At 33.7% G+C, this 22,024-nt stretch overlaps 2 protein-coding genes and 1 pseudogene across 4 annotated transcripts; all 3 read left to right on the forward strand.

Annotated features, from left to right (window-relative positions):
- The first annotated feature begins 5,895 nt into the window (after window positions 1-5,895).
- Window positions 5,896-7,054, forward strand: LOC107818472 (uncharacterized). The gene is made up of 2 exons (XM_016644493.2): window positions 5,896-6,077; window positions 6,133-7,054. The coding sequence occupies exons 1-2, from the start codon at window positions 5,896-5,898 to the stop codon at window positions 7,052-7,054; spliced, it is 1,104 nt and encodes a 367-aa protein (XP_016499979.2).
- Window positions 7,055-7,426: 372 nt separating this feature from the next.
- Window positions 7,427-10,804, forward strand: LOC107770433 (uncharacterized; annotated as a pseudogene).
- Window positions 10,805-14,648: 3,844 nt separating this feature from the next.
- On the forward strand, window positions 14,649-20,472 carry LOC107780313 (kinesin-like protein NACK1). Of its 3 annotated transcripts, none has more exons than XM_075254346.1 (15): window positions 14,649-14,930; window positions 15,694-16,008; window positions 16,117-16,206; window positions 16,299-16,399; window positions 16,587-16,703; window positions 16,793-16,874; window positions 16,969-17,036; window positions 17,147-17,206; window positions 17,294-17,418; window positions 17,713-17,911; window positions 18,031-18,141; window positions 18,225-18,314; window positions 18,393-19,334; window positions 19,491-19,816; window positions 19,936-20,472. In XM_075254346.1, the coding sequence occupies exons 2-15, from the start codon at window positions 15,768-15,770 to the stop codon at window positions 20,261-20,263; spliced, it is 2,880 nt and encodes a 959-aa protein (XP_075110447.1). In that variant the 5' UTR covers window positions 14,649-14,930; window positions 15,694-15,767; the 3' UTR covers window positions 20,264-20,472.
- The last annotated feature ends 1,552 nt before the right edge of the window (window positions 20,473-22,024 follow it).

Raw genomic sequence — 22,024 nt, forward strand, 5'->3', positions numbered from 1 at the left:
GAACATTCAGTCCAATGCCAACCATTTTTCATGGAAGACTATACAATATATGTGCAAAAAAAAAAAGGAATTATTAAAGCCTTATGCTATATATTGTATTAACAATTGTCTCTGTATCAATGACCTAAAAGTTAGATGAATTATAGAATCGATAGTGTACCATGATGCAGATTAGTGGTGAGTAAAGATATATATATATATATATATATATATATATATATATATATATATATATATATATATATGGACACCACACAATTTAGATACAATTAAAATTATCAATCAACTCTGCGTGTGAGGTGTTCATAGGTGCAACAAGGGCATCTTTCCCTTACATCCTTTCCCAAAGGTCCAGATAATTGATGCTACATTACTTTGGCTAATTACATGTTTGAGTGGAGCAGCTACAATTTTGTTTAGGCTTGATGGAATTTATACCACAGAGCACACTAAATTCACGATACACATACATAATTAGTTGGAGATGTACATTGCTTTCTCTTCACCACAAAAATAACTCAACTTATGATGTTGCAGAAAGCTGAAATTAACGGAGACATAATACAGTAGTTAATAGTTGCAGCTTATAGCATTCATATCTTCTTCTTGCTTCCAATCATCGTGCTTCGCAAATTCAACATTTCCATAAAAAAAGAAAACTAAATCAACTGAAATTAATCTCTGCAGAGCACTTTGTGCACTTGAAGTTGAATCAAAACATTTCTATTCCTCAGTAGTCTGCGCAAATTGAACTATAATCATGTAGATTACCATTTATACATCACAGCAACAACAAAAGCAATTCACGTTAGCCACAAAAAATAAAAAAGGGACGTTACTCTTGATGAGCAGATTACTTTAATTTAACTAACAAAGGTAGTCAAAAAACAGGCCAAGAATTACTATCTAATCTGAAAAGGACAGGGGACAAGTATTCCAAAAATATCATCTTGGACGTCGTGGAACCAATGGAATACGTTGGATTTGTGAGTCCATGTGAGGCAAGGCACTCTCATATTCTTTATACCCTTTAAAAATACTTTTGACTGTTTCACCAACCTGAAGCATGAATATAGAGTAAATCAAATGATATTGAAAGAAAAAACATGAAAAAAATAAACCATATAGCCAATAAAGCCTATACAAAGTGAAATAACATTCTATCCAACTGATCCAACCATTTTAATGGATTTGGACAGAATGGTATGTGTGTAAAACTTCCTGCAGAATTATTGAAGCCCTTTGCTATATATTCACGAACAACTGTAGATATGAAGACAAAAGTTAGATGAATTATACCATCGATAATGTGCCATCACTAGATAACCTTCTATAAATTTGCAAGGTATTCCAAACTCTTCTATGACGATTTCAAACTCTTCTAACCAACTCATTCTTGGGGTATCAAATAATGCAGGAACAATAGTTCCAACCACCACCCGTTGCATAACCATGACGATTTGCTCATACGACAAATGAACAACAATTACAAATTCTACCTCTCTTCATCTGAAGACTATTTAGCCATTATGTTTCTATTTGGCAATCTGAAAATCCAAAAATATGTAATTTCTTATGATATTACATCACATATAACTAGACCATATGTGCGATATATTAATAAGATAAGAAAAAGGAAAAAAACATACATATTCCAAACATACTCTTACGATCAAATTTCACAACCTACATCGGCTTTAAAATATGAAACATGGGAGACGAATTTCGTTCCTCCTATGGATAAATGTACATAGACACAACGATTTGTAAATATTCACAATATTAGTAAAAATGTTAATTTGGTAAAAGTTGAAACTTGCTAAGAATTAATAACAATGGGCTAACTCATTCTTCAATGAGTTGAAAATATATTGGTAATATATAAATTAAGTTTCCTGTTGTACTTTAATTTTTAATTATTTCGAAAATACATTTATGGGATTAGGATTTAGAGGTGACTGGACGTATAGTAAACTAAAAATACTACTGCACAAAAAAAATAAAAAAAAAATTGCGAACAAAAAAGAGGCGCATCAGATATGCCCTCTTTTCGTCAACTGCTTCTTTTGTTGAAGTCTCTTCAACTTCTCAAACCTAATTCAGTTTCTTACCCCAATTTTCCAACTCCTGCCTGCCTCAACGTCAATCATCTCTATAACAAGATGTATGTCGTAGTCCTGCTTTCATGGTTTTACGTTTGTTTACATTAGTTTTTCTTCTAAAATTATTGTAGTCAAGCCTGTTGTGGTTGCTTCAGAAATTTTCGACTTTGACCTACACTATCAGAAGAAAATAGAGTTTGTTTTGCATCGGAATCAATAGACTGAGGGGTTGCCAAGAAGCCCTATAAAATTTCTGATAGAATTGCGAAAGACTCTACAACTTCTCGGAAAAAATTCTATTTTTACAGCATTTTGACATGGAACAACAGAAAAAGCTCGCAAGAAAAAATCGAATATGCATACAGAAGCAGAAACAGGCTAAATTTTCCTCGAACGGTATGAAAATTTAACATTATATAGATCATGAGCAATATTGCAGTTCTTAAAACAATTTGACGTAAATTCGGTCTCTTACTAAATCTTTTTGTTCTACTATTTATTCAATTTCATAGATGCATTGGATGCTGAAATTTAAGTATATTTGTTCTACTATTTGTTCAATTTCATAGATGCATTGGATGCTGAAATTTAAGTATAAGTATAAAAAATTATGTGTCTTATATATCGTAAGAACTTTCTGATCCGTACACCATATTAGTCTCTATTATGTTGCATATCGTCTTTCTTCCGAATATGCATTATTTGATATATCATTGCATAAATTTAAAATATATTATGTCATATGTTTTATCATTTTTTACATGTTTACCCATCCCATACATCTTATGCATTTTTAAAAATTTAGAGCATTTGTAATTTTTAGGTACTTTTGATGATTAGTCGTACAGGTTTATCGTCTTTATTAGTCACTTTTATACATGCTTTACTCAGTTGCAAGTAGAGAAAAATCACAATTCTAATCAGCATATCAAATCTTATATACTAACCTTTAATTATGCTTTCTGAACAGTTTGCCAAGCTGGTAAAAGTTTTCGTTGGTCATAATTTTGGATTCTATGAATTTTGGACATTTCAGCTAGCAGTCACTCCTAGGTTTTACAGCTTTATTTTTTCAATTCAGCATATCAAATCTTATATACTAACCTTTAATGATGGTTACTGCCTTTAAAGATTTGATAAATTATTTCATTATATTGGTTTTGATAGTTTCCGTACTTTTTTCACTTATAACAGTTACCTCTTTTTTATTTTATGGTTTACAGATTGTGTCCATTCTACTACTATCAGACGGAATGCTATTGAAAAAGGAAAAATAGAACAATCATTAATGGACATAACAAATCGTCTGAATTCCCCTCAATTATGTAGTGCACCCATAAAGATCTGTGAACAAGTTTCATCATCTCACTCTCAACAACAAAATCCAAATTTAACGCAACAACATTTGCGATATGATTTTTCGCCTTCAAAATTGCAAAGTGATCATCTTTTACCGGATTTAAATGAACTACCATTATTGCAAGGTAAATATTTGTGTAAATTTTGTTATATCTTAAATGAAAATTTGAGGAAGTCAAACTTCTGTGTTGCTATTCCGGCAAATAACAAAAATAAATTTTCTTTAACTTATATACTTTTATCTGATATGCGTAATGGACTGGCCAGTAGAATAATTTATAAATTAAAAGGTTAATGTGATGCTATTATTTGCTTTTGTTTATTTTATTATAAGTAAAAATGTTTGTTATAAATATAGAATTATTATTTTTATGAATTTTGCTTTTTGTCGTTCTACTTTTGAAATTTTTATTAAGCGATTTATCTTCTCTTTTGCGATGTTTATTTTTTTTAAAAAAATATTTCTTTGGTTGATTAGCCTTAATATTTACAATACTTTTAAATGAAGATTTGTTAGCCATCTAATTTAACATGTTGTTTGATAGGCAGTTTATATTTTCATTGGAAGTATGACTAATTAGAGGCGAAGTAAGATTTAATTCATGTGATTAGTTATGCGAGTTTTTAGCCAAAGTTAACCGTTATTGATGGGAGTCGGTTTGTATTTAACTTCTATATATACTCTTAACCATCTTTAATTCCATAAGTTTGTTAAGGTATTACCTTTAGTTTAACTTAATGGAATGAGGTTGAAAGTAATGATGAAACTGTTAAAACACAAAAGTCAATAATTATTTTTTAAGCTAAACCCAACTATAAAATTATTTTTTCAAGATCAATATTGCAATAAACTTAAACTTTATCTTGACCACCATGAAATAAAAAAAATGCTACATGTTAACTTGGTTTACATACAATTTAGTATATAAAAATTGGATTGATAGTTTTCCTATCCTTTTCCACTTCTAACAATTAGTTTTTTTTTTGTTTTTATTTTATGGTTTACAGAATTGGTTGATACTACTATCATAGGGAATGCTTCTCAAAAAGGGAAAACAAAACAATCATTAACAGACATAACAAATCGTCTAAATTTCCCTCGATTTAGTAGTACCCCAATAAAGAGTTGTAGACAAGTTTCATCATCTTATTATCAAGCACAATGTCCAAGACCAATGCAAGAGCATAATTTGCGATATGGTTTGTCGAGTTCAAATTTGCAGAAAGAACATCTTCTACCTAATTTAAATGAGATACCATTATTTCAAGGTAAATATTTATGCATAATTTATTTAACTTATTTTTGAAATTTGAGGAAGACAATTTTTTGTGCCCCTATATACATGTCCACATAAATAATAAAGTTTTATTTATTTATACACATATAACTTATATGCGAAATTTGGGCAACATAATTATTTAAAAAAACTAAACATTTATTTGCTTCTCTTTATTTTCTCAAGTACACCATGTTTGTTATTTTACAATTCTACTTCTATGAGTAATTTTTTTTTTTGGGTTATACTTTTGCAATTTTCATTATTTTAAATGCACCCCTATAATTTTAAACTCAGTTTTGCAATATAATTTTTCTTCAATATGAAATTGAAAAAAGGCTAACAATTAATATTTATGTTTAGAATTTGAAGATGACAATATTGATACTGATATACCAGGTATGCCATTGAACTCACCACAACTCATACTCATACATACAAGTTTACTAATTTTTAATTTATTCATCAAGGTCATATGCAATCCGATGTACAAATTCATGATGCAAATGAAAATGATGATGTTTTTGAAGGTATTCACATATAACTCATCAATGTTCGATAATATTAAAATGTATTAACAATTCCCCTTATATTAAATTTTAAATTTTAAGCACTAATTATTATTATTTTTAGATGATGAAGTAGAGAGCTGGATGACCAATGAAGGTAAATATGACATAATTTAAAGTTACATATACAACATACTTTTACTTTCTCTATAATAAGTACTTTAACTTTATCTCTTTATTTTACTCTCATAAAACCAGAATATTGGGATATTGGAGATGGCAATTATGAATGTGAATATTGTGGGGCATATTTCTGGTTTGAGGAAAGAGTTGACAAGAAGTATAAAAATAAAAAACCAGTTTTCACTTTGTGTTGTGGTCGTGGAAAAATCAAGCTACCAAATCCAAAGGAGCCTCCTTCGATTTTGAAGAATTTATTATTTGGATCAAGTTAATAGATAAATTCATTTCATTAAAATAACGACACTATAATTTTTGCATATATATATATATATATATATATATATATATATATATATATATATATATATATATCTTAAGATGTATACCTAATTTCACGAAGGTGCAAAAAGCAAATATTTCAGAGAGAACATTCGAACATATAATTCTATATTTGCATTTACATCAATGGGAGGAAAGGTGGATTTCTTTGTCAACAAAACAAAGGGACCTAGAATATTCAGATTGTCTGGGCAAAATTATCACCAGATTGGAAGCTTATTGCCTCCGGAGGGATCTTCTCCAAAATTTGCACAATTGTATATCTATGATACAGAAAATGAGGTGGAAAATAGAATTCATGCTATCAGGTTAGCATAGACAATTGCTTACTCAAAATATTTTAAAATTATATTTTTTTATAAGACATAAATTGTTAGTTGAATTCAATATTTTTCTTTACAACCGTGGTGAAATGAACAATCAACTTCATGCTGAAATTGTGAATGAGTTGAAGCAAATGCTTGATGACAACAATGTTCTTGCAAAGTCATTTAGAATGGTAAGAGATCAATTTCAAACAGATGAGACCTCAAATGTTAGACTTAGACTGATTGGGAAAAGAGGATCTGATGGAAGAAGATACAATTTACCAACAGTTTCAGAGGTAGCTGCTTTGATTGTTGGAGATTTTGAACAAACAAGGTCTGACAGAGATATCATAGTTGAAAGCCAATCTGGACAACTACAAAGGATAAATGAATTAAATGCAGCATACTTAGGTTTGCAATATCCATTGCTATTTCCATATGGTGAAGATGGATACCGAGAAGATATTCCTTTAAACGATATTGATGATTCAACCGGTGGAAGGAAATGTGTTAGCACGCGTGAGTACTTATCATATAAAATTCAAGAAAGGAAGGATGAAGATCCAACAATTGTGTCAGCTAGAAGATTATTTCAGCAATTCTTGGTAGATGGTTATACAATGATGGAATCTTCTCGATTGAGGTTCATTAGGCTTCATCAAAAACAATTGAGAGCACACTTTTATAAAGGGTTACAAGATGCTATTTTACATGGGGACATAGAACCTTCTTCTCAAGGACAAAGAGTTATACTCTCTTCCAGCTTTACGGGAGGTGCACGTTACATGTTGCAAAATTATCAAGATGCCATGGCAATTTGCAAATGGGCGGGGTACCCTGATCTGTTCATAACTTTTACTTGCAACCCAAAATGGCCAGAGATTACTAGATTTGTGGAGAGTAGGGGATTATCTCCAGAAGATCGTCCCGACATTTTAACAAGGGTTTTCAAAATCAAGCTGGATCGCATGATATAGGATTTACGCGACAATAAAAATTTTGGAGAAGTAAAAGCAGGTACAGTTTTTATGTTCTACAAAATTATTATGCTTGCCCATTAATTTTACTATATGCTAATATTAAAAATAATTAATATATAAATTTAATGATCTAATTATATCTTTATTCTTCAGTGATTTATACAGTTGAATTCCAAAAGCGAGGCTTGCCTCATGCACATATCTTGCTTTTTCTTCTGAATAAATACCCAAATGTTGGAGATATTGATGGAATAATTTCAGCAGAATTACCAGATAAAAAAGTAGATCCTTATTATTATAATGCTGTTAGAAATTTTATGATGCATGGTCCTTGTGGTACTACTAGAAAATCTTCTCCGTGCATGCAAAATGGTAAATGCACAAAGCACTTTCCAAAAAAAATTTGTGTCATCAACCACAATTGATGAAGATGGGTATCCAATTTATAGAAGAAGGGATGATGGTAGAACTGCAAAGAGGATAGGTATTGAGTTGGATAATAGGTATGTTGTACCGCATAATAGATTTTTACTATTGAAGTATGGTGCACATATTAACGTGGAGTGGTGTAATCAATCACGATCCATTAAGTACTTATTTAAGTATGTTAATAAAGGTAATGATCGTGTCACCGCAGCTTTTTCTCAAAGTGTAAATAATGAAGACTCAAGGGTTGTTGATGAAATAAATATGTATTGTGATTGTCGATACCTATCACCTTGTGAAGCTGCTTGGAGAATTTTTAAATTCTCAATACACCATAGAGAACCACCTGTAGAAAGGCTATCATTTCACCTACCAAATAATCAGACGATGATATTTTCAGATGATGATCCAATTGATGCAATTGTCAATAGACCAACCGTTAAGGAATCTATGTTTTTAAGTTGGTTTGAAGCTAATAAGACATTTCGTGAAGCAAGAGAATTGACTTATGCAGAATTCCCTCTAAAGTTTGTGTGGAAACAAAACCTAAAAAGATGGGAAAAAAGAAGAACATCTGCATTTTCTATTGGCAGAATATTCTTTGTTCCACCTGGCTCTGGCGAGCAATATTACCTTAGATTGTTGTTGAATGTCATTAAAGGTCCAAAGAGCTATGAGGATTTAAAAAAAGTCAATGGTTGTGATCATGAGACTTTTAGAGATGCATGTTATGCTCTGGGTTTATTAGATGATGACAAGGAATACGCGGATGCTATAATGAAAGCAAGTAATTGGGGAATGTCATTATATCTTAGGCAATTATTTGCTATGCTACTTTTATCAAATTCAATGTCACGTCCAGAAAGTGTTTGGCAAGCAACATGGCATTTACTATCAGAAGATATCCTTCATGAAGAAATAAGAATATTGGATCACCCAGGTACTCATTTAATGCTTACAATTTTGAGTTATGATATGATACTTATGAAGGATGGCCGATTTGCTTAACTTTATTAATTAATTTTCTTTTTAATTACTTCATTCATATTAATCTGATTGTTCATTTCTTTCTACTTTTTTATTTTCCAACTTCATTCAAAATTCACTCAACAACTTAATGTTCGTTAAACAATATTTTGTTATGTTGTTTTTTTTACTATAGTGTTGTGTTTAGCTCATAGGAATAATATTGGTACTAATTAATGCTTTCGGACATAAATACTAATAGAAAATTAATGCATGGTATTTAATGCCTTAAAGCTTCGGAAAAGCCTATAATCGCTCTTATGCATTCTCTACTTTAATTGAAAATATTGCAATTATTTTTTTTTTGATAGCAAAATTGATTTTTTTGATACATTACGAATAATAAAATGCATCTTCACATTGTTAGTAATTTTTAAAAATAAAATGAACCACATGGTTTGGACTATATTATTACTTCAAATTCTATATACGTTAAATGTGCTTTAAATTAACGTAAACTACTATTTAACACTATGCTTTTCGTTAATTTTATTATTAATTTGATGTGGCTAAACTAAACTTTACAATTTCATTGTATTTAATTCTTTTATATTTTAATGTTATTTCAGAAGCTGACCTAACAGGTGAAGAATTGAAAAATCGTTGTTTGCAAAAGCTTGAAATTTTTTTGAAAGGTTGTGGAAGAAGTTTTCAGGATTTTCCAACAATGCCAAGGCCTGTTTATAATATGGAAGAAGTTGACAACAGTAACAGATTAATACGGGATGAATTGCGTTATAATAAACACGTTTTGACAGAGGAGCATCAACAATTAGTAAAGAATTTGATAGATGAGCAAAAGTTAATTTATGAAAAAATAATAAGAGATGTGAATGAAGAGAAAGGTGGATTTTTCTTTTTATATGGTTTTGGAGGAACATGAAAGACTATTATTTGGAGAACTCTATCTTCTGCCATAAGACCTAAAGGAGATATTGTGTTAACTGTTGCATCTAGCGGGATTGCATCTTTGTTATTACCAGGTGGTCGAACAGCTCATTCAAGATTTGTGATTCCTCTAAATGTAACTGAAGATTCAACATGTAATATCAAGCAAGGTACTCCTTTAGCAAATTTAATTATTAAGGCAAAGTTGATTATTTGGGATGAGGCACCCATGATGCATAGATATTGTTTTGAAGCTCTTGATAAAACTTTAAGAGATATTCTTAGGTTTAAAGATGCATCCAATTTACACCTACCATTTGGAGGTAAAACAATTATTCTTGGTGGTGACTTCAGACAAATATTACCTGTCATTCCAAAAGGAAGTAGGCAAGATATTGTTAATGCTTCTCTCAATTCTTCTTATTTATGGCCACACTGTCAACTCTTAAAGTTAACAAAGAATATGAGATTGCAAGGTAATGAAACAGGGACACATCTAGATGAGTTGAGAGTTTTTTCAGATTGGGTTTTGGCAATTGGCGATGGTATAGTTGGTACTTCTGTTGAGGGCAATGAAAAAGTCCTAATACCAGATGATCTTTTGATAAAACAATCTGTTGATCCAACATCTGCAATTGTAGAAAGTACATATCCGGATTTCAACAGTCGTTGCAATAATATAGGATACCTCTAGCAAAGAGCCATTCTTACTCCAACTCTTGATATGGTGGAATGAATCAACGAATATATGATTTCTCTTAATCAAAGTTCTGAGAAATCTTATTTGAGTTCCGATACAATCTGCAGCTCTGACAATACTTATTCAGCACTGGAACATGTACACACTCCTGAATTCTTAAATACAATTAAATGTTCTGGAGTTCCAAATCATGCTCTTACTCTAAAGGTTGGTATTCCAGTAATGTTATTAAGAAATATTGATCAGTCAGCAGGATTATGTAATGGAACAAGGTTGATCATAACTAAACTTGGAAATCAAGTTATTGAAGCCAAGGTATTAGCAGGACAGATGGCCGGACAAAAAGTGTTTATTCCAAGAATGACATTGGCTCCATCTGATGCTAGAATTCCCTTTAAATTCCAGCGAAGACAATTTCCAATCATTGTTTCTTTTTCCATGACAATCAACAAAAGTCAAGGACAGTCATTGTCTCACGTGGGTTTATTTTTGAAGAAACCAGTTTTTACACATGGACAACTATATGTTGCTCTTTCTCGGGTGACAAGCAGAAAGGGATTAAAAATTTTGGTTTGTGATGACGATGGACAAATAACTAATGAAGCTACAAATGTTGTATTTAAAGAAGTTTTTCGAAATTTAGTCTGACACTCGAAAGATAATCAGTGTCTTTTTTGAGGTTTAAGTACTACTTTTGTTGCTGAGATTCATTAACCAAGTGCGACAATAGTTGTTGATAAGATATCTAAAACATGTAATACGCTTTACTTTTTTGTTCTTTTTTATATCTTTCTCTATTTCTCTATTCTATATATAAATTAACATTTCATAAAATGTTGCAAATACAGATCTGTCAGGATTTTCCATAACATGGATTAACGGGACTTCTTACATCGCATTTGTGAAGAAGCACAGAATGTCATGTACGAATTTTTTCTTTTTCCCTTTCATGTTCAGTTATATTAATTGCAATAGAATATATGCTGGATTTTACAATATTCTATTCACAACGACTAAGTAAATGCAATTTGTTTTCGTTTTCTTATTCTCTGCATTTTTTAGTTTTGTAATGTCGATTTCAAAGAGGGGATTGTCATTGGAGATTAAATTTGGCCACTGCTTCAAATTTGGCATTAGTACTGGAGATGAAGTTCAATGTCAGCTTTCAAGGTGATTGGATATCTACCTTCTGTGTGTACTTATGATATCATATCCTCATTATAAGATAGCTAGATGTTTTCCCTCTTATGTTTCTAAAACATAATTAACATTTTAATTTTAATTCGCGTCGTCTTTTCCATTCACAAACCTTATTTTGCCAGGTGGAGTGATGTCGTTTAATGATGGTGGTCCTTCATTTAAATCCCAAGCCCAGATTCTCAAAGGTCCATTTCTCCATTTTCTATATTTAATTTCTGAATATTACATTATGCGGCATTGAATTGAGTGAAGAACATGTGTTATTCTCTGTGTCGCTACTTCGCGATTCAATACATGTGCTTTTATGTCATTTTTAATTGTTAAAAGTAGTATATTGAAAATTAGCTGCAACAAAATGCTGTAAAAAATGTAGACGATAACTTGCTCTGGCATCCCATAGAGAATGAGGATGGGGAATTATGCATTTACATAAGTAATTACCTGTGTATCAAATAGTATTATTATTTTTATATCAACGAAAGTAGTTACCTATGTCATTATGTATTTACTTTTGCTATTTTTATTTTTGAGCTGGAAGTAGCAGCATTTTGGACTTTTTTTTGCAGTTGTTTTGGGGCTGAATTTAGGTGTGCTTTCATGGATATTTGCAGGTCGTTTTTCTGCTGCGTTTTCGAAGAATTTAAGCTGCGTTCTTGGCTGATTTTCAGAAGTTACGGGGGCACGGGGGCTATTTTGAGTGATATTTTGGAGTGAGTTTTGCCGCAGATCTTATGGCCGTTTTTTGCTAAGTTTTGACTGCTCTTGGTCCATATTTCTGGACTGTTTTTGAGCGATTTCGGCAGTACGTTTCAGCTGGAATTTTTTGACTATTTTTGGGTGAGAAAGTTGCAGCGTTTTGGACTGTTTGCTGCTGATTTTCGCAGCTTTTTGGAGTATTTTGGGGCTGTTCTAAGGTGGAGTTTGCAGCTGGTTTGTGTGGGTTTAAGGTGGAAGAAGAAGGTTGTGAAAATGAACGATTTTTGTGCTCCTCAAACAGCTGTTGTTGCTGCATTTTTACTGCTACAAATTGGTGTTTTGGGTTATGTTTTGCTGAGGTTTTTGGCTGTATGTTTAATGGAGATTTCATGATTTTTTCTCACAATATCTCGAGGGATGATTCTTCTGTATAGTATATGCATCTTTCGAGTTCAAAGAGTAAGCTTACGTGCAATAAGGTTTATATGTTGGCTTGCCTTTGCACTGTGTATGCTGAAGTATTTGTCAGAAGTACAATCGAGTTTAGTTTGTTTCACCTATACTTATTACTTACGGTGTTGTAACATCTTCCTCGCATTATCCCTTGCTTAATTTACATCATTGTCTCTCTTTTTTTCTTTATATATAGAGTCTATTTTCAAGGACAAGTGCTGATTCACATTAGGTTTTGGTTAGTGATGTCATTCAATTTATCTATGCAGATTACATCTTCATTTAGAACAATGGGTCCTTTAATTAATTTCATCCATACTTTTGACCATCTTTGCGAACAGTTCCATCTTTCTTGGTAGAGTTCATCACACCAATTGCGAAGGTAAATTTTTTTACCTTTTCTTAAATAGTCAAAGTACCTCAGTCATGTTCAGAAGTAGTAAACACATTAGTCTACAAATTGCTATTTTGGAGGATACTCATTAAAGTGGGAAGATACTGTTATTTTTTAACATGTCTGAGTATGAGTCATGAAGATAGAGTTTATGTGCCAATTGTACAACTGTTATTGAGGAGTAGGAAAGAAATGCTTTTATTATAAAATGCAACGTCAATATATGAAAAGAAAGGAAACTGACTGAATCCATTCTCGGCGAGGAAATTGAAAGTGTGGTTTAATTTGTTTTTTGGTTTATTTTTTTATTTTTTTAATACGACCGATAAATTTAGTCTGCAATATATATCCGTTTCTAATATTTCTTCCGCATTACTCAAATGTCTAAGATGTTTTCATATACTCATATTTTGAGTGCTAATCGATCTACTCATTCTTTTTTGTTTGTCTTTTATTGTTGTGATACAACAAGATTCTTTCTCAATATGCTAACTCCTAAGTTCTACTACTTCATTATTTGATTCTGTTCTTTTTTACTTTGATAGGAAATGTATGATTAAAGTCACTAATACATTGCTGATGACTTCTCCAATTAATGTTCGAATTGTTAATTTGTTCTCACGACTGGAAAAATTTGTTATTTGGTTATCTGATCGAAATGAGGAGCAAGGGAGAAGAGATTATTCATCATGTAGAGCTCTGCAGTTTGGTGGTAGAGTAATTACCTGTTATCAAATATTATTATTTTCATATCAACAAAAGTAATTACATGTGTCATTATCTCTTTAGTATTGGCATTTTTATTTTTGCGTTAAACCATTGATTAGAGGTGCAATATTTTTGTTGATTATTACTTGGTTACTTAAGAGAATTGTAGTGTCCTATTATGGACTTGAGTATTTCTCGAGGGATGATTTTTTCAGGCTATTGTTTAACCATTATATTTGCTATTGCACATGTTCTATTTGTTGTGTGTGGCCTACTTTGAAGGATGGGAATTTATCAAGATTAAGTCACTATGTGGTTTCTGTTGGAGCTACTTAAAATAATATTTTGTGCAAGTTGGTGCACCCATATTAACCTTCGTTCGAGACAGGAGCTGAAATAAGATTTTAACCAAATGTGATGTCCTTTGTGTTTCTACTTGAATCAAAAGTTTATGCATTTTCATGTGGACTAATCGTTTTAAAGCCAAATATTGATGTATCATTTCTCAGGTATGTTAAAATAGCTTTTGAGGATTGATGGTCCCTAACAACAAATTCATAGACATAAGCCGATAGAATTCACCTATTTTTCTTTTCATTTAATTTTTTTTATTGCAGTCATTAAATATAGTCTGTAATATATATCTCTTTTTAATATTTCTCTATGCTCTTTTTTGTTTAAAATGGTCCGCGCATCGCGCGGGTAAGTATACTAGTAAGGAAAGAGAAGAAGAGAAAAAAAGAAGGAAAAGGGTGTAATTACGTCCCTTGATTGAAAGCATAAATAATAGATTTTGAAGCTTTTTAATGTGGATTGTATATATTTCATAACAAAACTTGTTTATGTCAGATAATTAGCTAAACATGGATATTAAGGATAGTAAAATTTCAAATAGTGTATAGGAATGAAAAAATCCCTTCTTTATTTATCTACAAATTAAAAGGCCCATGGAGAAAAAGAAAAAAGAAAACTAAAGGCTTGAGAGATAAAAGAAATATATTAGGAAAAGGTGAGTCGAAGATAAGATTCCCCTAAAATTCAGGGGCATTGAAGCAAATAACATGCATCAGTTTGTCTCTTTTGTCGGAACGAAATTAATTTACAAATGACAAAGTCACAAAACCGTTAAACCTTGAGCGCTGCACCGCTAGATCGGCGATATATTGACGAAACAAAAAAGGAAAATCCATTAAACACGAGAAAATCAACCATAGGACCCACGAGAGAATGAACTAGCCGTTGGAGACTTGAAATTCAAAAGCCCAATTTACAGACGCCTTATAGCTCGTACTCTTTCCATTTCGATATCCTTTGTTTTCTCTCTATCAGATTTTGTCTTCTCAGATCTCAGGCGCAAATCAATCGTCTTCTGTTCCTTTCAGGTAGATCTAAGAAGCATTCTATGTGTTGTTTCCTTTTTCAATTTCAGGTGAAAAGAAGCAAACTTTACTTCATATTGTTAAATTTTCTTTCGCTCAACAATCTTTAGTTTGTTGTCAACTTGTCGATTTTGTATGGTAGTAAAAGTAGTACTTGAAATTATTCATTTAAGAGATCTGTTTTCTAGTAGTGCTAACTGCGCATGTTACTTGAATTTGGTGGAATTTGGCGATATTCAAATTATTTTGTCAAATTAGGAAATCCTAATTTTGAATCGGAAGTTGAAGTAGAGAATAGGAAAATGATCTGAGATCTAAGTAAACGACCCTGAATTTCTTATTTTTATTTTATTTTTTTGGTTTTTTTGCCGTTGTATTTAACAAATATTTTTTACTATTCTTCCTGTACACTAATGAAGTTAGGTACCATCTTTTGTGTGTGTGTGTGTGTGTGTTTATTCCTCATAAAACAGAAACAATTGTAAAATTGGGTTTAGTTCTGTAGGAGCACTTGGCAGGGGGCGAATGTAGAGTTTTGTTTAGGGGTGTTTCCGCATTCACTGTCTTCAATTTGAACCATAATTAACCAAGTTTTCACCCATTGCCACAAAGGAGTAACAGGGCGTTGTGGTTACTCCGCACTGCGCTTAAATCGACCGTGTTTAGGGATATTTATAAATTCTAGCACTGTGTCAATGGTTAAATTGATTTTCTTTTTACAATAAGATCATCATTCATCAGAACATCTAAAAATCCATTATCTCAGTCTCCTTTCAAGAGGCTTTTGCATTTTTCAGCTGGAACTCATTTTGGGAAATTACTGGTCTATATCTAGTCAAGATGACTGTTAGAACTCCTGGTACTCCAGCTTCAAAGATAGATAAGACTCCCGCAACCACGCCTAATGGGCATCGAGGTAGAGAGGAGAAAATTGTTGTAACAGTACGGTTAAGGCCTCTGAACAAAAGGGAGCTTTCAGCTAAAGACCATGCTGCATGGGAATGCATTGATGATCACACAATTATTTATAGACCAGTGCCCCAGGAACGTGCTGCTCAACCTGCTTCATCATTTACATTTGGTAATTGAAAGGCACATCCATTGGCTCTATTGTTCTTGCCATTGCCGTCTTATCTTAATTTAGACTCTAAAATCTAATTGAGAATATACCTTTCTTTTTTTATCTCAGATAAAGTCTTCGGTCCAGATAGTATAACTGAAGCAGTGTATGAGGAAGGAGTAAAGAATGTGGCTTTATCCTCTTTGATGGGAATAAATGGTAAGTCTCTTGCTCGTACTCATAAAGTAGGTTTTATATAAATAAGTCAAGCTTTTGGGAAACATTTTGATCGTGGATTTTTTGCATCTCAGCAACTATATTTGCGTATGGACAAACCAGCAGTGGGAAGACTTACACAATGAGGGGAATTACCGAGAAAGCTGTAAACGACATATATGCACATATAATGAGTGTAAGTGATAAGTCAAGTAGTACCTGTTTCATCCTTGTATTTTCTATAAATTCTACATCTTTATACTACGTAGTTTGTTTAACTTGAAATAAAACAAAAAATTTGACGGTCTTTGGAAGTGCAATTATCCTTGGAACTGCTTCTGATTCATTTTTTCTTTTTTTGTTATTTGACATTGTTGTCATAGACCCCAGAAAGAGAATTTAGAATAAGAATATCTGGACTGGAGATCTACAATGAAAATGTCAGGGACCTATTGAATTCTGAATCTGGTCGCAGTCTCAAGCTTCTTGATGATCCGGAGGTATACTTAAGCTAAAATTAATGGACCTTCAAATTTTATAGCCTTCACTCTCTTGTATCAATCTTACATGGTATCCTTTTGATTTGCAGAAAGGAACTGTCGTTGAGAAATTGGTGGAAGAAACAGCAAGCAATGACCAACACCTGAGACATTTAATTAGTATCTGTGAGGGTAAGAATTTGATTCTTTCAAAGTGAAATTGCTTTATTTTATGCAACACCGGCGCAGCCTTCTTCAAAATGTACCAACATTCTTAAATCTGCAGCTCAGAGGCAAGTAGGAGAAACTGCCTTAAATGATACAAGCTCGCGATCTCACCAGATAATAAGACTGGTCAGTCCTCAATTGAGTCTGAAATTCTTGTGTTCCCCTACTGAAATGCCCTTAGCAACAATTTTGTTGAACTGACTATTGCTACTTTTTTTTTTTTTATCACAATGCAGACGATAGAAAGCACTCTTCGCGAAAGTTCTGATTGCGTGAGGTCTTATGTAGCAAGCTTGGTAAATGAACCTCCGTCTTGATTGTTTTAGAGGACACTTGTGAGCGATAGACTCATGACCTTAATCATTAATATTTCTGTGCTGCAGAACTTTGTAGATTTGGCTGGGAGTGAAAGAGCCTCACAGACAAATGCAGATGGTGCCAGGCTTAGGGAAGGCTGCCATATCAATCTTAGTTTGATGACTCTCACAACCGTAATTAGAAAGCTCAGGTCTGTAACCACTTATATGACAGCTTTGACTGATGGAAAACAGCATGGATAACATTGTGCTTTAGTTCTTTATTGAAGTTATCTCATCATCCCCGTTCGCTGTACAGTGTAAAGCATGGGCAAATATTTTTTTGCTACTTTAGTTCTGTGCTAAAAGTTAACTCATTCTTTGTGTTGAGGACATGCCTGTCTATAGCAGCTTGCTGCAGTTGATAACTTATCACTTTATTCTGTCATTACGTCCAAATTCTCCATTCAGATTGGTTCATTTCTATAGTTTTTTCCTATATGTAGTGTGGGCAAAAGAAGTGGTCATATACCCTACCGAGACTCAAAGCTGACAAGAATATTGCAACATTCACTTGGTGGGAACGCCCGTACTGCGATAATATGCACTCTCAGCCCTGCATCTAGTCACGTCGAACAATCTCGCAATACTCTCTACTTTGCCACCCGAGCAAAGGAAGTCACGAATAACGCCCAAGTGAACATGGTACTTCTAGTAACTAGCCTTATTACCTTATTACAGATATACGTCTTTTATGAGCTGTACCTCATTTTTATCTTTTAAGTTTTAACAAACAAATATTGAACTTCTGTCTTTCCTATCAGGTTGTATCCGACAAACAGCTTGTCAAGCATCTGCAGAAGGAAGTAGCCAGGTTGGAAGCAGAGCTGCGCACCCCAGACCCAGCTAATGAGAAAGATTGGAAAATTCAACAGGTTCATTAACGATGAATTTCTTTTAAGAGTATGACATTTAAGTGTTAGTAATATTTATTTGACTAATTGACTGGCCCTTTTAGATGGAAATGGAAATCGAGGAGCTGAAGCGTCAAAGGGATCTTGCACAGTCACAAGTTGATGAGTTACGCAGAAAACTTCAGGAAGAACAGGTTTGTATCTAAGTCATCTTGTCTTGCAACTCAGTGAAGTAAAGGTCTCTGTATGCTAACATTGAATCCCTGAAGCAGGGACCAAAGCCATCTGAATCTGTTAGTCCGGTTGTGAAGAAATGTCTCTCATTCTCCGGCACATTATCTCCAAACCTTGAAGAAAAAGCACCTGTCCGTAGTGAAAGAACAAGAAACACAATGGGAAGGCAGTCAATGAGGCAGTCTTTAGCTGCCCCTTTTACACTCATGCATGAGATTCGAAAACTCGAACATCTCCAGGAGCAGCTTGGAGATGAAGCAAATCGAGCATTGGAAGTACTGCAGAAGGAAGTTGCATGTCATAGGCTAGGTAACCAAGATGCTGCAGAAACTATTGCTAAGCTGCAAGCAGAGATCAGAGAAATGCGTTCTATACGGCCACTTCCCAAAGAAGTTGAAGTTGGAAGCGTTGTTGCTGTCAATAAGAGTGTCAGTGCCAACCTGAAGGAAGAGATAGCCAGACTTCACTCACAAGGAAGCACAATTGCTGATCTTGAAGAACAGCTAGAAAATGTTCAGAAATCACTAGACAAACTGGTTATGTCTCTTCCAAGCAATAATGATCAACAGTCAAACAATGACACCACACAAAAGGCGAAGCATCCATCAAAAAAGAAGAAGCTGCTTCCATTGACCTCGAGCAACAGTATCAACAGGCAAAATTTCTTGAAATCTCCTTGTTCTCCTCTATCAACAGCACGACAAGTACTGGATTGTGAGGTTGAAAATAGAGCTCCAGATTCGGATGATTTGTCCTGTGAAATTCAGCCGGATGAGACTCCTACAAAAAGTGATGGAGGAGATGTTTCATCAAAGGAAGGCACTCCATATCGCCGTTCCAGTTCTGTGAACATGAGAAAAATGCAGAAGATGTTTCAAGAGGCAGCAGAAGAGAACGTCAGAAACATAAGATCATATGTGACAGAACTTAAAGAACGGGTGGCCAAGCTTCAATACCAAAAGCAGCTCCTCGTATGCCAGGTAAAGCTTGGATTCTCTTTGTTTCTGGTGTACTAATTGAAGTTGTTCAAAATTTCAGGCATCCTGAAGCTTCTGCTTTGCTATTCTTCTTCATAGTTTATCCCTTTGCCGCAACTTCTTGAATTTTAATTTATTACTTGTTTGTGCCTGGCGTAGGTGCTTGAGCTGGAAGCAAATGAAGCGGCTGGATACAATTTAGAGGATGATGAAAACATTCATCAGATCCCAGAAGAGTCCCCAGTTTCATGGCAAATCACATTTAAGGAACAGAGGCAGCAAATTATTGACTTATGGGATGTTTGCTACGTTTCCATTATTCATAGGTCACAGTTCTATCTGTTATTTAAGGGAGACCCTGCTGATGAAATATATCTGGAAGTTGAACTCAGGCGATTGACATGGTTACAACAGCACCTGGCTGAGCTTGGAAATGCAACCCCGGCTCGTGTTGGAAATGAGCCAACAGTCTCTTTGTCATCAAGGTATTTTTCTTTTCCTCTCTTTCCTCATGTTCTATCTATGTGTGCATAGAGTCTTTATTAAATGCAAGCCCGGCTCATGCTCAAATTCTGACAATATCACATTTACCAATGGAATACAGCATTAGAGCTTTGAAGAGGGAAAGAGAATTTCTAGCCAAGAGATTGACAACCCGTCTGACAGCTGAAGAAAGAGATTATCTATACATAAAATGGGAAGTTCCTTTGGAGGGAAAACAAAGGAGAATGCAATTTATTAACAAGCTTTGGACAAATCCGCATGATGCAAAGCATGTACATGAGAGCGCCGAGATAGTGGCAAAGCTAGTAGGTTTCTGTGAAGGAGGGAACATGTCAAGAGAGATGTTTGAGCTTAATTTTGTCCTTCCATCCGATAGGAGGCCATGGTTCGCTGGCTGGAACCAAATCTCTGACCTCCTTCATATCTAAGAAGCTTAGATTCTTTTTGTAAGTAAATTGATTGTATTGCGTGTTGTTTCATGTATATGAAACTCTGGAGCCTCCCAATTTTGGAGCCTCCAAGTTGTTCCAGTTACTGATAAATTTAGAACAGTATGAAGGATTAGAATTTGAGGCATCACATCATGCAGCTTCATTTTCTGAATAAATAATTCAATTGAAATTGTGATATCTGTGCTAGATTAGTACTTGTTCGCTATCCACCTATACAAATTTCCTGCACAAGCATATTTTTTAGTTCACATACATAACAAGAGGAGCAGGGAAAAGGAAGACAGAAAAAAGAAATTGGAAACTGAGGGATTTGTTATGCTTACTTGCAAATCCTCCAACAATTAGGCTTGATATGGAGCTCTAATTTCATCTAGAATGATGATAATGGTAACATGGTCCATTTTGAGTTTAATTTTAGGTCCCAGCAACAAATTTTAGTATTCTTCCCCCACTGAGGATTCAAAAACTCCACTTTGGTTGACTTATTTTATTCAATTATAAAGGCGATTACTTTTCCCTGAAGTATTTTTGGGTCCACTTATTTGTTTTCTTTTTCCACTTAAATTCCCTCTTTTGAGTTTTCTCATGCCTTTCTTTCTCCAGAATCTTATTATCTCTTAATTATTCATGTCCTCTTTTTGGGAAGTTCTTGTTCTTAAATAGTAGCAAGAAATGGCTGCTGCAGGGATTACAAGCACGTCGGTTAAAAGAGCTGGATCACACCCGAGTTGAGAACTTGCAAGTTAACTCGAACAATAAAAATTTTGCATTTAGTCCAAGTAAATCAAAGGCCAAGAATAGAGACATAGAGAAATACCACATATCGTCTTGGGAAAACTTATGACAGAACTTATACATATTAAAACCATTGATATTAAAGTAGCATGGGTTCATCTCTTTTCATTCAAGAGTACGTAAATAAAGCAAGCAAAGACACATAACTAAACAAAGAGTGAAGATCATAGTACACACAGTAACTCTAATGAGACATCAAACATATAAGTTTTCACTCCCTACTCATAGAACACATAGCAAGAAGCAGGATATGGATAGACTGATGTAGCATTAACACTTGGGGTAGGGAACACCACAAGTACGAGCGACCTTTTTGGCACCAGGGGAGTTGACATAGTTTCTTAAATTTGGGTTCTTTAGATATTGGCAGAGGCAGGGCTTTTGTTCCCTGATCTTGCTGCAGCAGAGTATAGACGGTGGTGATTTCGATGTGATCGCGCCAAGGCAAGGGCTTAGCTGAATTGCACTGCATGTTACAGCTACAGAGATGTGTGATTCAGCAAGAAGCAGAGCTAGGACTATGAAAAATGCAAGTTTTGATGGTGTCTTCATTTTTGTCACTTGAAGATTGCTTTGTTTCAATTGAGAAGGAGAGAAAGTTGGAGGAATAGGAGTTGGATGAGATGAATTTAAGCTTAGTCCTTGCTCAATTTATAGAGGAAGCATTGGTAAAAAACTTAGAATATTCAGGAAATAGTTTTGTTAGAAAGTACAACACTAGTACTAGTGCATGTTCTTTAATTGACTCCTGCCCAGCTGTGCTATGATTTCCATAATTATGGTCTCCCACGAATTACCAAGCCACTGAATTAAGTCAATATTAGAGCAACACGCGTGAGCAGGTTTTGTTCAGTATCCAAAAACTTTTTTTTCTTAGCTGCTTAAACTGTTCATATGTGATATATATGTTGAAAGGTTGTGAGTTCGAGTCACCCCAAGAGC

This window comes from Nicotiana tabacum, chromosome 6, assembly GCF_000715075.1.
Source record: "Nicotiana tabacum cultivar K326 chromosome 6, ASM71507v2, whole genome shotgun sequence".
Lineage (NCBI taxonomy): Eukaryota > Viridiplantae > Streptophyta > Magnoliopsida > Solanales > Solanaceae > Nicotiana > Nicotiana tabacum.

Excerpts from the sequence above, each read along its gene's own strand:
- LOC107818472 (XM_016644493.2), top strand. The coding sequence starts at position 5,896 with ATGGGAGGAAAGGTGGATTTCTTTGTCAACAAAACAAAGGGACCTAGA. Across the intron at positions 6,078-6,132 it reads AATAGAATTCATGCTATCAG|ACATAAATTGTTAGTTGAAT; the intron begins GTTAGCATAGAC and ends TTTTTTTATAAG.
- LOC107780313 (XM_075254346.1), top strand. The coding sequence starts at position 15,768 with ATGACTGTTAGAACTCCTGGTACTCCAGCTTCAAAGATAGATAAGACT. Across the intron at positions 17,037-17,146 it reads CTCACCAGATAATAAGACTG|ACGATAGAAAGCACTCTTCG; the intron begins GTCAGTCCTCAA and ends ATCACAATGCAG. Across the intron at positions 18,315-18,392 it reads GAAAACTTCAGGAAGAACAG|GGACCAAAGCCATCTGAATC; the intron begins GTTTGTATCTAA and ends TCCCTGAAGCAG.